The sequence below is a fragment of the Prenolepis imparis genome, unplaced genomic scaffold (genome assembly GCF_030444845.1).
Source record: "Prenolepis imparis isolate NDT839.2.m4 unplaced genomic scaffold, iyPreImpa1.0 SCAF_11, whole genome shotgun sequence".
Taxonomy (NCBI): Eukaryota; Metazoa; Arthropoda; class Insecta; order Hymenoptera; family Formicidae; genus Prenolepis; species Prenolepis imparis.
Genome location: NW_028141169.1, coordinates 11744964 through 11763277, shown reverse-complemented (window position 1 = coordinate 11763277; position 18314 = coordinate 11744964). Strand labels below are relative to the sequence as shown.

The following is an 18314-nucleotide window of genomic DNA, read 5'->3' as shown; positions in this document are numbered from 1 at the left end:
CATCGAAAATTCAATTAACTACGTACAACTTGATCGACCGATCATGCAACATCATGTTTGAACTTGTCGTTTTATCTCCGAGATCTAAGCGTACATATATTTTCAAATGTTTCTTTCTATTTCTCAAAATCAGTTTATCTTATAAAAAAATGTACATCGATTATTTATCCCTATTTCTATATCTATAATTATTTTCAGTTATTCATCATTATTTATAATTATTTTCATTTAATCTTTTAATTTCCTCTCTTATCTCTAAAATTCATTTTAATTTATAAGCTATTTACGAACTACGTATTTTCATTGAAATTGGAATTAAAATTCCGAATTTGAAATTAAATTTAAAATTAAATTTATTTAAAATTCAACTCAATTTAATATTTTATTCTCAATTATTTATTATTTCACTTTTTTAACATTACTTTTGATTTAACCTATTTATTGATAAAGAAATAATTAATTAATTTAAATCAAACCATCTGATTATTCAATTACTTATTTTTATCATTTTATCATTTTATCGCTTTTACAGAGATGTGATAAACTTTTAGGATACTCTTTAAATTTCGATGTCACTTGCTCTTTTCGCTCTCCGTCTTTATACTCGCGTTTTCTCAATTCAACGTTCCGAAGGCTACGGCTTTACCGGAAAACGGGAAGATATCAGTCGCATTTTATTGGCCTCTAAGTAGAAAAGTCCATTAAAAGCATGTCTGACTCGCGTCCGTGAGTCAGCGTTTGCGCGGACGACGTAACGTCATCGCTGTAAAAGAAGAAGAAAAAAAAAGCCGCACATTCACTCCATTATATCCGAATATATCCCTCATCATTTCCGAAGCAAGAGCACTTCGATTGACTCCTAAATTATTGACGTCGAAAGTATATATATCTACTTCAGATCGCATCTGATCTCGATTTAGACTAAGACAAATACTCGCGTCTTATCGCAGATAGAAGATCGTATCAATTCTATAAATAAATAACAGATACACTGGATGATAATGAAAAATAAATAAATAGAATCTCTTGTATTATCGTGCTCTAATCGATAAAAAATACGATAAAAGTATTAGCCAGTATTAATATAAATAAATAGTATCTCTCGATATTATGTCAAATCTTATTGCAATCTTGCGTCGAAAATTTTCTTGTGATTAAAAGAGGACATTTACCTTTTTTTTCAGTAAATAACAGTAATTAATACAGGTTTTTTTATTTTATTCGTTATATTTATTTATTACATTTACAATTATACTTTTTTATAAAACTTAATCATTTTTTATATACATACACTCAAATATGTAGCGACTAAAATAAAAAAGATCCTGCATTGATTACTACTGTTATTTATTTAAGAAAAAAATTTCCGAAAATAGCCAATTTTTGCGCGCGATAAAAGTGTGTGCCCCTGTAACGTCAAATTAATATATTTATACCGAGGGGTGTCTCACTCAAAAATTTGTACACGTGTTGCGAATTATCGAGAATTCCAAGTAATTCCATGTAATAATTCTAAGTAATGTAACGGAATGCGTTTAAATTATATTAATACTTTTTTTTTAATTAATTTAAATATTAATACTGTTTAATTTAGTAAGAAAAATGTAATTAGAATGATTATAAAAAGAAATGTTAAGAAAAATAAATTTATGAGATATTGTATAAATCATATAATATTAATGTATTATGCAAAAAATTTAAAATTAATATTGCAAATATTTATAGTTGGAACACCTAAATTAAAATATTACATTATAATAAAGATATAACAAAAAGTTACGTGTTCCCAATTATAAGTTTTAAAAAACGTCTTGTTTTAAACTTTGTGATTAAAAAATTCAGAAATTTTTAAATATCAACCTAAAAAACCATTTTTAACAAAAATTTCTTTTATATAAACTTGAACACACAAAATACAAATAAAATTAGATTCGATAGAGAACAAATTAAATATCAAATATTAATGATTTCACAAATTATAATATTTAGTAAAATATATATTTAAAAAACATCATAACAACATTATTTTTAAGACGTTTTAATCTTGTCTGAATTATTATTGTTTTACGCTTGTAAATCAATGCGAAGTAATGCATAATTCCAGAAAAAATGTACATGTATTTGACAGTGAGACACCCCTCGAGTCTAGCTTTTAAACGAAAATTAAGTACCGGTGACGATACACTCGAGATAAATGTATAAATCCTTCTGTTGATGTAGAGTCGTAAACAGGTAACCCAACGAGGCAATAAATTAGGTAATAATGACCGACGTTCCGCAGTGATTACTGATCCTGGCACAGGTCGTCGCGGTGGCATTCCGTGGCTAGGAGACCTTCTACGTGCATCTCAAGACGACACAACACACACACACACACACATATATATGCATACATATACACGTACATTCACATTACCATTGCGCGCGCAACAACTTCATAACGCAAATTATTAATTAATAGACATGTAAAGCTCCGGGGCGCTATAGCCGCGTGCCGTTGGCACGTCGGTGGCAATCAAGGCTCGTTATGTCGAAATTTATCGTGCATAACACCGCAGAAATGCATTCCCATGTTTAATGCATAACGAATATCCAATCGACCAATCTCACTCTCTCTGTCTCTCTCTCTCTCGTCCCGAAATAATGATGATTCGTCTAATAGCCGATGGCGCGGATATCGATCACACAAGCTGATTAAGTATAAATGTATGGATGTAACTAAAGCTGCTGACTTGAGCTGCGATATGTAAACCGCGAAACAAGAGCCTGAATGTAATGTGTAATAGAAAATTATCGCACTTGTCGATGTTGAAATGACATGTTTAAACGATTAGAATATATAAACGTATAATTTCTTAAGAGACATATTTGTAAAAATCGTGAAATATTTTTTTTAATATTAAAATGTCCGCATATATGTATACATAATGATGGGTATTCTGTCATATTTTATTTGAGGGAGAAATGCATAGTAAAAAATATTCAATTTTGTATTTTTATATGTTCCTATAACAAAACAGATAGGGGTTATCCCTAAATTATGTAAGGCTGTTTTTACGAGTTTTGATCCCTTCCCTTTTCTTCACGTAAAAGATCATAAGATTTTCTATAACTTCTCTTCCCCCCTGTATCTTATATGTAATATTTTACAATTTTATTACTAAGATTTTTTTTAATAGTTTAACTCTTTTTTAGAGAATAAAGAATTGGTCAAACGTGAATAATAAAAAATTTGAATACACTTATTGTACCAGAGTAAGTCTTTTTCCAAAATATCAAGTTACATTTTCATTATTTTTATAAAATAGTTCAAATCAAGAACAACTAATCAATAAAAATGAAAACTTTCATTTTTTGTGAAAAAAATTTTATTATATTTTATCTTTAAGGGGAAACATTAAAAAAAATCTTTCGTAAGAACTACTTTCCCCTCTCTCACGTAAGAAAGCGTAAAAAAATTCTGACCTCCCCTTCCTCCCCAAAATCTTACGTAATTTAGGGAATTACTTTAGGTAATTTTGGCTCGTAATAAAATTTTGTTAATCTCTATTGGCGCGAGATTTTTTTTCTTTCTTCCTCCTTTTGATCGAATTCATTTCTTTGGCGCGCCGGTAATTAAAAACGAACGGACATGCATGCCAATCTCTCTTCGATTATCGCGGGAGATAATGCAATGAAAGCAACCGACTCTCCCTTAATGGAAGATATTGCGGCTTGACGCCATCGTCCATGTAACAGTGTTGATTTACGAACTATAGGGCATTTAACGAGGTGTGTCATTATTATTTAGAGGTAGATACTCTCTACCTCTGTTCAATCCCTTACGATGAGATTTTTCGTTAAAATAAGACGCGAAAAATATTGTACTGCAGTGAGAAAAATTATAAAAATAACTGCAATTATAAGAGAAATTTCCATGAAATTAAACATACAAGATAAATTGTAATAATAATTTTTCTAGAAAGAGGAAGAGAGACATTATAAAATTTTGTAAATGAAAAGTACACTTAAAAATAATTAAATTATAATGCTTTGAAAAATCTGTAAAAGCAATTTGAGAAAATGTTAATCACGTGTACTAGAATTTCGAATTGATCGTGATATTTACAATCCTGACAGGTATATACGTTATTGCGTCCTGTCTTATGACTTTGTTTACTCAAGTTGGAAGGAAATGTTTACAGTGCGACGATAAAACATTGCTACACGACTACCAATGGTAATTAATTAGCGATTGGGGACGAGAAGTGTACAATCTATCTCGTGGAGATTCGGAATTGCAAAGTTGTGTTTCGCGTTTCTTCGAAAAAATTCGACGATAAATTTGGTCATTGCAAAAAAACTTCAACTGAAATAGAGAGAGTTTTAAAGGAGATGTAACAGCGTTTGGAAGTAAGACTAAATATATGTAGGATTATACATAATAATTTTTTAATTTTGAAAATTTTTTAATAATTATATTTATTATATATCTATGATTCAGAAAAGAAACATTTGATCAAAATTATCTGCTATATAAATTGAATCTGCCATTTGAAATAAATCGAGATATCCAATAGACAAAATATATATAATGTATACGAGTATAGAATAGTAGGTTTGTTCAGGTATTCCGTAGATAAAATGATGATACAATTAATTATTTATTACAAGCAATTTATTATGTGATAAAATAAAATTCAATTTTTTATCACGTAATCAAAGTGAAACGGGGAGAGGTTATAAATTTCACGAGACATAAAAAGCACATAACGCGAATTTTATATGATGGTTCGGGATGTGAGGTTTTTTGTTGCACATCTTTCCAGTTCATACATATTCATAAGTTCTGTTACCTCACAAGACAGGATTTAGTAACACCTTGTCTGATACACTTGAGAGGATTAAAAAAAATTTCTTCTCATAGCTTTTAAACGTATTAATATCCAAGTAGCTTCTAGTATTATATTTTATGCAAAAGCTATATATGATATATTCTCTAATAATATAAAATATAATAACATTAATAATATAAAATAATATAAAAATGTAATTTGTGTACTATATAAATTCAATACATCTGATAAACGAGTGAGTTTCAATTCTGTTCTAAAATATCTTAAGATTCTGCAAAATATTCTCTAGGATTACGATAATAACCCGTCCCGAGGGGATATTTTTTCCAATATTCTCGATGTGATATTACGAGTAAATTTGTGTACCTTTGCACGTGGAACAACCGTAGTGCGAAGGCGTCATATAGATAGTTGTCGCATAAAGTCCACACACTAACTAAGTCTCGTTGGGAATTCTCGACGAAGAGGAAAGGATTAGGTGGTGAAGGGAAAAAGGAGAACGGGGTGATAAAAACGGAGGGAAGAGATAAAGAGAGGTCGACGATGTTACAAGGAGGCACTTTTGATCGAGTGTCCCCTTGAAAGCTCTCCGTAGAGTCGTTGAAAGCCTTCGTGCCGATGACCGGCTCGTGTTGCGAATGTTGCAGATACACCCGGTACGTCTATGTACACACGTATATTCCGTGCATACACACACACATATATATAGGGAGGATTGTACATATATATGTATATACTATTTCACAAAGCGTTGAATGCAACAGGATCCACTTCAGAGATCATACGCTCGGAGGAGAGTGCATCCGACTATCTCTTTCTCTCTCTCCTCTCTGTTAGAACTCGAGAAAGAATGGGAACAGCGGACAGAAATACGGCCACGGTACTCCTGGATACGGATTCATGTTACTTAACCGGGCTATTTCGCCGAGACACACGGCATGCGATGTTCATTAAAAATCATCTTTTTTCTCTTTTGTTTGTTTAATCGCTCACGTTAACATCCCGACGACGTTTTCTCATTGTCAGTAGCAAGTTCGAATCATCTTGTAGTTTTATAGCGTTAATTGAATTTATTATTCATTCAATTTCTCTACAAAAGTTGCTTAATTAATTTATTTTATTTTATATTTATTTCATTAATTTATTTTAGATTTTATAGATAATTATTATTGTTAAAATTTTTTTATATTACACACACATGTAATTATATAATCCTGTATAATATACTGACGAGAGTTCGAATCTTCTTGTAGTTTGATAGCGTTAATATTATTTATTCAATTTCTGCTAAAGTTACTTAATTAATTAATTAATTTTATTTTATATTTATTTTATTAATTTATTTTAGATTTTATAGATAATTATTATTGTTTAATTTTTTTTATATTACACACACACATGTAATTATAATTCTATATAATACTGACGAGAGTTCGAATCTTTTTGTAGTTTGATAGCGTTAATATTATTTATTCAATTTCTGCTAAAATTACTTAATTAATTAATTAATTTTATTTTATATTTATTTTATTAATTTATTTTAGATTTTATAGATAATTATTATTGTTTAATTTTTTTTATATTACACACACACATGTAATTATAATTCTATATAATACTGACGAGAGTTCGAATCTTCTTGTAGTTTGATAGCGTTAATATTATTTATTCAATTTTTGCTAAAGTTACTTAATTAATTAATTTTATTTTATATTTATTTTATTAATTTTTTTATAGCTAGGATTTATAGATAATTATTATCCAGTTTTTTTAAATTAGACGTATAATTGTAATCTGACTGACGAGAGATGGCGAATTTTGATGATGCTGTAACTCGATGGCGCATCTGCAATTAATAGATTGTCAGAAAATGGGAAGAAGCACATTTTTGTCTCGCGACCGTGATTTCCGAGCACGCTGACGTATAAAAATGTCGCGTTATAAAAATGAAGCTTTCGCTAGTGTCCGACTGTCATTGTCTGTCGCGAAATCGCGACAACGTCGACGGTCGTTAGCGAACAAGCGTGTGAACTATGAACACAGCATGAATCCTTGGAGACGTCGTCTTCGTTTACGATTTAAGAAACGTCTGTGCAAACGAAGTCGACGGAATAACGATCGCGCATCCTTCCCGCGTCTCGGAAATTCCTTGCGAATTCTTCTCGATATTACGGTGGAGAGATGCAACGCTTTTAAATTTTATGAATCAGTTTCGTGTGTCAAATCGTTGTTTGCGAGAGAAATCAATATAATATATCTATATATGCATATATTTATTGATACATGTATTTTAAAATTCATTGATTATTAATTGAGTATTAATGAATTTTAAAATATATTAATTTAATATTATAGAGAATGTCATATATGGCAAAAATAACTCGGGATAAAATTCTGGAACTTTTGTGGTCAATTCTATCTCATCTTATTCTCCAGACTTTGCTTCATCAGATTTTCATCTGTTTAGGTTGTCGCTCCAAAATTCATTAAATAGAAAAAATTTTTTTCATAACGATGTTCGATAAGTAAAAAGTTATTTTTTACATCTCAAAACCTTAAATATTCTTCGAGAAAATAATTAACAAATTAAATGGGAACAAAGTTGTACCTAATAATCGAGCATATACATATAACAGATTAAAATTTATGGTAAATAATTTTAATAAATATAAAATTCAGTTTGTTATGTAAAACGGAACATATTTATGAATCAATCCAAATCGATATAATATATATATATATATATATATATATATATATATATATGCATATATTTATTGATATATGTATTTTAAAATTCATTAATATATATATTAATGAATCTTAAAATATATTAATTTAATATTATAGAGAATGTCATATATGGCAAAAATAACTCAGGATAAAATTCTGGAACTTTTGTGGTCAATTCTATCTCATCTTATTCTCCAGACTTTGCCTCATCAGATTTTCATCTGTTTAGGTTGTCGCTCCAAAATTCATTAAATAGAAAAAAATTTTTTCATAACGATGTTCGATAAGTAAAAAGTTATTTTTTACATCTCAAAACCTTAAATATTCTTCGAGAAAATAATTAACAAATTAAATGGGAACAAAGTTGTACCTAATAATCGAGCATATACATATAACAGATTAAAATTTATGGTAAATAATTTTAATAAATATAAAATTCAGTTTGTTATGTAAAACGGAACATATTTATGAATCAATCCAAATCGATATAATATATATATATATGCATATATTTATTGATATATGTATTTTAAAATTCATTAATATATATATTAATGAATCTTAAAATATATTAATTTAATATTATAGAGAATGTCATATGGCAAAAATAACTCAGGATAAAATTCTGGAACTTTTGTGGTCAATTCTATCTCATCTTATTCTCCAGACTTTGCCCCATCAGATTTCCATCTGTTTAGGTTGTCGCTGCAAAATTCATTTTAAATAGAAAAAATTTTTCATAACGATGTTCGATGAATTTGTAAAAAGTTTTTTTTACATCTCAAAACCTTAAATATTCTTTGAGAAAATAATTAACAAATTAAATGGGAACAAAGTTGTACTTAATAATGGAGCACATACATATAACAAATTAAAATTTATGGTAAATAATTTTAATTTTAAATATAAAATTCAGTTTGTTATGTAAAACAGAACTTATTTATGAATCAATCCAATATATCTAGTGACCCGCGGATTTTGCGTGCCGATCGTTTCGTGTGAATCGCGATAGCGTTTATCGCGCACGATAATAAAAATAATAATAATAATCAAGATTGTTATATGGTATAATGCGAAGGAGTGTTACGTGTCGGGCCACTTTAACGAGCTGTTATAATTTGTGTTTGGCCGAGGATAATCAATTATTATACGATCGCCGTCATCGACGACAATCGTGTCTTTCGCACGGGATAAATAAATGAGGGACTTTCCCTCTCTCGACGAGGGAAATTCGTTTTCAGAAGGATAGGATGATGATATGGAGACTCTTCTTTCGGCATCGACGAGCAGATCGGCGCTCGTTGAAAATAGCGCTAATTAAATTCGGCGACTAATTGGATAACTACGGTAAGGCGTGGCTCGTCTTACACCCTTTTTGTTCAGCTTTCGCGAAACTACGCGTTATAAGCATCTGAGCGAGCGAGCGAGCTCTCTGTGTCTCTTCTGTGTTTAATTCCCTCGCTCGTAATTTATCGGGAAACTCTAAATGAACTCTCGCGCACGTTGAAAAACTTCCGGGACACCCATTAGCCGAGTAACGTAGATTTATACGAGGGAGGCATCGATTATTATCACTACTCCGTCGTTTCCTATATGTAATATACGTAGCTTTTACATTTATTTTGTTTATTATATACGCATATGTTGCGTAATTATGATTTATATACAGCGAAGACGCTTTTTCTTGATTATATATCGTCCATCGGGCAATGATTTACAATTTGTTCGCGTAACGTTGAAATAAATAAATAAACATCGCTCATCCCGCTGTTCTATATTAAGAAATATGCGGTCGTATTTATAACAATTGATATAAAAAGTATATGAAAAACATAAAATATATTAAAAAAATAAAAGTATATAAAAATATATATATAATGTTGCAGTTTAAAAGATTAGAATATAATAGAGACGTCATTTTCTGAGAACAGAATTGTGAACAAAAGGCGCTGACGATGCGAGAGAGAGAGAAATGCATATTTTCGCTACTGTTTCATTATGCAAGGGAGAATAATCGTTCTGTTTTCTATCCACAGCCGACAGCAGCTTTTTACTGGCAAACGCCCAGATCGTCGACTTCCCGATCGTCTATTGCAACGAGAGCTTTGTCAAGATCTCCGGCTACAACCGTGCCGAGGTACGAGTACCTTATTTAATACAACAGACATACTCGATCTCTCTCGAATTCTCTTCTTGTTCAAAAATCTCGCGCCGACTTTATCGCGAAGACGCTTTCGTAGAACTATATTTTTTTGCACGACATATACACATAATGCATGAGCTGTATATTTCTATTTTATACTATATTAATTAATTAATTAATTACGTATCATATTAAGCGTCACAAATATATTCGATTCGTTATTTCATTTATTAGTTACAATAAGTGACTTGTCAATTACCCGGATGGGGATTATTCAAATATTGATTTTCGTCGATGAATCGAACACATAAACAGAGAAATATCGTATCTTAACAAATTTACACGCCCCATATACAAATATTAAAAATATATATCGTTATTATATTTATATTGTTTCGTTCAATATCGCATATATACGTTATTTATATGCGCAATATAGACAAACATAAAAGTGTATTACTGCTCTTCCAGCTCTGGCTCGAATAATCTCGAGCTGCATTTGAAAATCGACTGCACATAAGATTTCATGCTTCGCTGCACATGTTTTTTTTTTTATCTCGAAATGCGCGTTGCCATATTTTTCCGGATTTATTTTCCGCGATTAAGGAACCGATACACGTATACGTAACATTCTGTGTTGTCGTATATTATGGAATTTTATATTCGATATTCACCTGGTGGTGAGCAACGACTCGTTCATTCATCGCCATCTTTCACGGTTCAGAACGAGAGTGGCTAGGGAGGCCTAGGGGGGCAAATGGATAACGAGATTTAACGCCTAGCGAGGGTTGATTCATCGACATCGATTTATAGCCGCGGATAAGAATTTCAGCTGACAAGGTGCGAAAGCCGGAGAATTCGGCAGATAGTATCGGCCAACCCCCGATATCGAGTCTGCCAATCGAAGGCAAATTAGCCTTATCTGGCTGATGACGAATTTAATAATTTTACTATCGATCTTTCTTTCAGAATATTTATCATTTTCAAAAGTTGCAAAATTTTTTTATACGCATCGCGAGCAATCTTTCAATATCGAGTCTGCCAAATAAAGGCAAATTAGCCTTATCTGACTGATGGTTCGGTAACCTTTTTTTCAGAATATTTATCATTTTTGAAAGTTACAAAATTTTTTCAGACGAAATTTCGCGAGTATAAGTAAGATTGCGCTTCAAATGGAACGTCTTTATTATTTACGAGCTTAAATCTTCCAACTCGCTTACTTATTTGCTTCTTTGTGTTGTACTACATTGAACATTGGGCGTGACAATTGTATTTGTCATTTTTGAACGATTCATTTGAATATATTCATGCCGAGATGTACATCTACCGTAATGAAAACTTGAAAAATTGCTCCTCGCGAATTATTTATACCGAAAACACACCTTGGATTATTCGACTCGGTTTTCGACTTTAGCGTCTCGACTTAGCATCGCAAGCAATAGAGAAGCGGTAACTTTTGTAAGACACTCTGGCTTTTGTAAGACACTTCCGTAATGTTCCAAATCCTATTGTTCGGAAAGACACATGGATTTAGGATTTACGAACTCTATTACTGGAAACCGGATTGAGGACGCTTTCGTGGAAGGTTTGCTCGGTAAGGAACAGAAGCGACGACGGAAGGGTGGACTTATCGCGCATTTTTTCACTCTCGTTCGATTTTCTCCTTGCGACAAATATTTATATTTATTTTAATATTTATATTTATTTTAATATTTATATTTATTTTAATATTTATATTTATACTCTTTAAATATTTATATTTATAAATTATATTTATTTTAATATAAAAATATAAATATTAAAATGAATGTTTATTTTTTACGTTATATATGTTAATATGTCATATGTTGCTATTTATTTTTCAACGAAAGATTGAGTTGTTGCCATAAAATACAAAGCATATAAAAATATAAACATATTTGAATGAAAAAATAATTCTCGCGACGAGAAGGGATTCGATATAGATTTTCGTTTGCACAACCTGAAATAGAAACTCGCCGCTGCACACTTGTAACTTTGTTTGCTTGAATTCTCCTTACGTAGGTACCGGCATTGTTAACGAAAACGACGTTAGTTTTATTGCCTTCAGCAGCCTCAAAGACATGATTGACTTAATGTAATCATACAGTGGGTGAAATTCCCCTTCGTTTTAAAAATTGTACCTACCAGTAGTAAAATTCTCAGGTTTTCTTTGAGAGTCTTTTACGCCTGTTTTCGCATCGGTCAGCAAGATTACGCTTTTTCGCTTTTCCGTTTCAAAGTGGCCTATCTTTTTTTACACACACATACACATACAGAGACCCGAGTGCATTTCAATGCCGGATATTTGAAGTAAATCCGTTTAGAGTCGCAGCTCGACGAGATCAACGACGCGAGAATAAAACGCAGGGAAAGCTTCACTCGTTATTTTTTTTTTTTTAATTTTTACATATCCAGCAGATGTTGCCCCCCTTGTTATTTTTGCGAGATTCCAATAAAAAAAAATCGCGCCGCGGCGCGATTTTAATCCTTTTCCGGGATCGAAGTGATTTCGTTCCTGTTGCGCTCGCGAGCCGCGGGATTTAAAAAGCAGCGCTACGGGATTAATAAATCTGTTTCGAGGTCAAAAAACACGAGGTGGTATATCACCTATGTATGCTCGATATCCCGCACGAACGCGCCCGTTTCTCGCTCTCGTCGGCATTTGATAACGCAAATCGGGTCGACCTTTATCGACGTTATCGATCCGCGAGATCGCTATTTTAAGGAAGCACTTTATTTCATAGAATGGCTTCTGTTTAAGTCGTTTAAGTCCCGTAAGCTATGCGCATCGTAACGTTAAATAAATTTCTCTCACGAATATACATAAATTTGTATATATTATCGTGATTTGGAAAAAATATACACAAGTTTTTATGTATAAGGATAATGTATTCGCGAATTTTTATTACCGAAAATACGATAATTATGTTCTCGATTATTATCTACAGGCCATGTGATTGTTCCGTGAGTGCTTAAGAGAATGGTATTAATGAAACTTTACATGCATGTAGGGGGAAAAATAGATGAATTTAGAAGATTTTAGTTGTGGCCCAAAAACGATTCTAAAGGGTGAAACCATATCCTTCATATATATGTTCTCGATATATTTCGAAAAGAATTCGAGATATCAAAAACTGTTTTATACAAAAATTTTATGGTAAAAATATTTAATCACATTAAAATTTTGAAAAAATAATTTACAAATCTTATAGGAAAAAATTATTTTTTTCAAAACTTTTTTAATATGATTAAATAGAAGTGTTCTTACCATAAAACATTTTTGATATCTCGAGTACTTTTCGAGATAGATCTAGATATATCTAAAAACCACTCTACATATGAGAGGTGAAGTTTCAACCCTTAGAATCATTTTTGGGTTGCAACTGAAATTTTCTAAATTCATCTATTTATCTCCCCTGCATATGTGTAAAGTTTCATCAAAATCAGAATTTTCAGGTTTGCGAGGTTCTCTTGTAAGTCGATCGTTATAATGCCGATTCGAAAAATAGTACACAGTTTCTCCGATTAACGCTTAAAGTTAGAAATTTTGCGCCATCCAATCGTATAATTTACGCTCTTGATTAATACATAACGAGCGCAAAGTGCATATTATTTACTTCCCAAATATACATATATATATATGTATATCATACGTGTCTATACCTATGTGACATTCCACAAGACACAGAGAGAATTTTCTATATAGTATGGAAAGAATTTTGTGAGAATTTCTCTGATTAATATTTATCACAATAAAAATAATAATATCTATCATAATAAAATATGTTTGATTAATTTTACTATGCAGTTTAGTATGATTTTCCCATGATTTTCAGGGTAAATTCTAAGAGAAAATTCTCTCTGTGTATAAATAAATTATAACGGATACTTTATCGAACAACTATGTCCCCAGGTTATGCAAAAGTCATGCCGCTGCGGATTCATGTACGGGGAGCTGACGGACAAAGAAACGATCGCCAGGATCGAGGAGTGCCTCGAGGGCCAGATTCACGATCAATTCGAGATTCTACTGTACAAGAAGAGCAGTAAGTCGCCATCACGCTTATGTATATATCCGCATGCAAGAAGCTTAAATGTGTGGTTCGTGAGGCTCTTTCGCGAGAATCGACGGTTTCGCGACGTGTAATTTTATTTAAAAAAATACGTTCAGAAATTACAAAGGTCTAAAGAGAAAATTTTTCAGCGCGTTTCGGCTCTTTCTATGGCATTCGAAAGTTAAATCGTCCCTTTCGATCTAACGAATTAACCCTTCTGTCAATGAACGAGTACCCGGATACCCAAAGGAACTTTAAATGTCAAAAACGTGTCGGAATTTTGTCCGCCCGAAACAAAAATACGAGGGCCTTTGTATTCGAAAAAAAACTTCCTAAACTATATAACGGGAAAGAGTGTTCGATGCCCAACAGCTGTTATAAAAAAAACTGTCACAGCGCAATGTGTAAAAAAAAAATACTTGATAACATCGACGGAGAGGTGAACAATTATTTGCATCGACAGAGGGATTAAATCGCCATTTTTGCGCCGGATATTACGCGGTATGAATAAACGAAGGATTAAATAACTCGTTCCGGGAACGAGTCGTTATCGTCGCGGATGGGGAGGGGGCATTATTATTTCACGGCGTGTAATTTTCGATTTGGACGAAAAATTCGCGAACTAACTAACTCACTCGCTGCGCGATGACAGGTCCGTTTTTCCTCCGCGCGTTTATCACGTCCGGTAATTGGACGACCGTGCAAAAAAAAGGCGGCGGGTTGTCGGAAAGGGGTAGAGAGAAAGAGGAAAAAACTTGCGCGGAATCTCGGTTGTTGAGGGATGGCGAAGGGGGCGGAGTTATTACGCGCGGAATTTGCATGCGCGTGTTTATCGGACCGGCATCTAGTTTCCTATTGCGCTGTCGTGCACTTTATGCACCGCGCGGAAACGCATTTGGAAGTAATACAGCGATCATAGCGTGGCACGTGTATGCATTTAATGGGGGGACAAAACGCGCGACCGCTTTTACCGCAAGGAAACCGATACTTTGCCAATGAAATTAGGATATATGTATATACTATATAATCAACGCGCTGTGCAATTTTTCTAACAGCGATAAACACAGGGGAAGATATTATTTCCCGCGTTATTTCTTCCATCCGTCTTGGAATAATTTAAGAAAATTAATCGAATCTTTTTGCTTCTCTCTTATTTCGATCTTATAATCGCGGATTAATATGAAAATCGATTTAATAAATAATAGAGTATTTTGCGATATAGAGAGAGCTGTGTTTCCTTGAATGCTGTTTCTTAAACGTTTGATGTTTCTCGATGTGCTATTAATTTTATATGCGCATAGCATAGATAGTGAATAATAGCGATATAATTTATCGCAAAAATTTATGTATTATTTTTCGCGACGCTTTTTTCATGTAGCACATGTTTTCCAAGGGCCGTGAATGCAGCGAAGATTAATTATGCATAAAAGTTTTTACATACTTATGTAAATTTATATATATATTTTTATATATTTATATATTTTATATAATTTATATAATTTATATATTTATATAATTTATACACAGGAAGAATCTTCTCTTAGAATTTATCCTTAAAATCATGGTAATCGTGGGACAATATGGTGTGGAAAAAATTTTATGAGAATTTCTCTGATTAATATTTATCACAATAAAAAATAATATTTATTACAATAAAATATAAAAAAAACTAAAAGTATATAAAATTTACTAAAAGTATGGTAAAATTAATCAAACATATTTTTAAAATTCTTTCCATACCACGATTACCATGATTTTCAAGGTAAATTCTAAGAGAAAATTCTCTCTGTATATAATTTATATATTTTATATAATTTATATATATACATATATAAGTTTATATATAAAAATATATGTTTATATAGATATATAAAATTTTTAAATATATACATATATGTTGTGTATTTAGATAATTAATCCCAAGTTTGAAGAGCATGTTGAACAGGCACACAATGTGTTAGATGCAATGTTTCGTAACTGCGATCGTTTAATATAGTGAAACCGTCGTTTCGGGAAAACGCCTCGGGGCACGAGATGTATCATTATGCATGCGCAATATTTGATGGAAACATATATATCGAACCGTGTAACTGTGTCTGCATACTATATATCGTATACCGGTAAGTTTCGTGTTTCGTTGGTTGTTCCATCATGTTGTATCACCCGATTCTGATATTGCGTGCCGTCCCTCGGTTCGAAGGAAATTCGATCATTCCCGATCGCCTTTTTCTCGGTAGAGAACAAAAAAAAAGAACATCCTTTCCCATCCCCCACCTTTCTCTCGATACGTGACGTGTTAAGCGTAATAATGAAAGAGATCCTTCTGTTTAAAGGTAGCCCACGAGGTATGTCTAGCACAGCTCGCAAATGCCACCAGTAAGTCACCCACGAATCTAAGATCTATGCAAAAACCGTATATACACGGCAGATATACAATATATATACTTGAAACGATATATATAATACGCTTAAATTAAGATTAGAACTTGAAAGCTTTACAGAAACGTTTTAAATTTGAATTAATTACTCTTGATTAATTCTAGATCGATTCTGACAATCTCTCTCTAAAAAAAAAGAAAAAAAAACAGCTGATTACATCATCGTCGTAGCGTTTGACCCTCTTCTCGCTTGTATATTATTAACACCGACGAGATTTATCTTTCCCAATCCCCTCTTTTTTTTTCTTTTTCGTCAAAAATATTCTCTTCGTATAAAATTCATACTTATTTTGGAGGAAAGTAACCGCATTTTTTCCTGTAATTGAAAAATTCCCTGCCAACCGGGAGCCAGAATGGATAAAGATTATGGCTCCGCAGTTCGGCGACGACCGTAAAAAATAGATCACGTTGTTTTTGCGTCGCCCCTGAAAAAAGGGGGCGAATCTAACTTCTTTTTTTGTCCGACAAAATCCCGGCCAACGGCCCTTATCGTCGAAAGAGATGGCTGCAACGGCGCTCCGTTTCTCTCTCTTTCCGGTGAGAGAAGGAAGATTCACGCCCCTTGTGTGAAGGGAGATCATCAACCCGCAAGGTTGATTAACTCACGAGGAAAACGGAGCTCTCTTTTAAGGGCGGCTTAATTACGCACCGTATTACGCGAGAGAAACGGAGGCTCTTCATTTTCGACAAATTTTATTTTTACTCGCGCTTTATACACACGATAATGCATATTATATATATATACAGAGTGTTCCATATTTTAAATAATGCATTTGCTATTTTTCGAAAACCAAGGCTCTTCCATCGAAAAAATATTTTATACAAACGTTGTTGGATTTCTTGTCATAAACATAGTTTTATTCCAGGTGGAAGCATTTTCGAGATTATTTTTTTAAATGGAACCATAATTTTCTTACATAAATTGATTTCTCATAATATTTGGCGTAAAAAGAAATGGTTAAAGTCGAAAACTGAACAATTTTGTGCTTCATTCTGATACGTATTTTGAAAAAAATGAAATATCTAATACAAAAGAAAAAAAACATACTCTTCTGATTAAAAGAGAAATTACAATTTGCAATATGCAATTGCATACTTTTTTTTAAATAGCTATACGTTTTTTATACCAATTGATTTATTCTCATTATTTTATGCAGAAAATTATTAAAGTAAGTTTATCGAAAAATGAGTACATTACGAGATATTTCAAAATGTGAATGAAACAAAATATCTCGTAAACTATTCATTTTTCGATTATTCGTTCTAACAATTTTTTACGCCAAATATTACGAGGAATCTCGAGTTATGAAAGAAAATTATAGTAAATTCGAAATCTTAAAAATGTCTCCACTTGGAATAAAACTATGCTTGTGATGAAAACGTCCCCTTCGAAATTCTACAACTTTGATAAAAAAACATTTTTCGATGCCTTGATTTTCGTAAAATATTAATGCATTATTTAAAATGGGACACCCTGTATATGCACATAACGTGTACAGGTAACACACACATACAATAATATATTGTCAGAGCAATTTTCGTTCTCATTTGCCTCGTTTTTCGTCCTATTAAAATGAGAATTTGTCACATAAAGCATCTCTAGCGCGCACGATGTAAATTAACTTACATATTTTTTCATCCTCTAGTATCGCTATATATTATATCATACAATATATACATACGTATGCATTAAAAACTCGTCAAATTTAGAAGCCAAGTTTGATACATTTGTTATTTCACTGACGCAACAAAATCTTTCATTACTCTTCTCCCCCCCTCTCGATCGTATAAATTCCAATTATTCAACTTGACATATTAGTACTACGTATTAGCGTTCATTAGCGAAACATTTCGGTCGATTGAACGAAACCGATTATCATTAGCGAATTTAATTTCTCGTATAACCTGCTATTCTTCTCCTGATATATATTTGCACTATCTACATATATTATAATACTCTGCTTTCATTTGTAACTCTGTTTGTTACCAGTAATTCGTAATACACTCCGCGTAATAGCATACACGCACGCTGCGTCATATAATTACGCTATTTACATTCAAGCGTATGAATTGGGATATTCCGCGTAAG

The 18314-nt window shown here is 32.2% G+C and overlaps 1 protein-coding gene across 5 annotated transcripts in view; it reads left to right on the top strand.

Moving 5' to 3' along the window:
- Positions 1–18314, top strand: part of Eag (potassium voltage-gated channel protein ether a go-go) — a 102797-nt gene that overhangs the window by 55008 nt on the left and 29475 nt on the right. For 3 of the 5 annotated variants that reach the window (XM_083050056.1, XM_083050060.1, XM_083050058.1), the window contains exons 3-4: positions 9605–9705; positions 13646–13778. In XM_083050056.1, the coding sequence (XP_082906182.1) occupies positions 9605–9705; positions 13646–13778 (234 nt within the window). Of the gene's footprint in view, positions 1–9604; positions 9706–13645; positions 13779–16120; positions 16133–18314 lie in introns of all 5 variants that reach the window. The other 2 variants (XM_083050057.1, XM_083050059.1) reach the window with 1 other exon arrangement.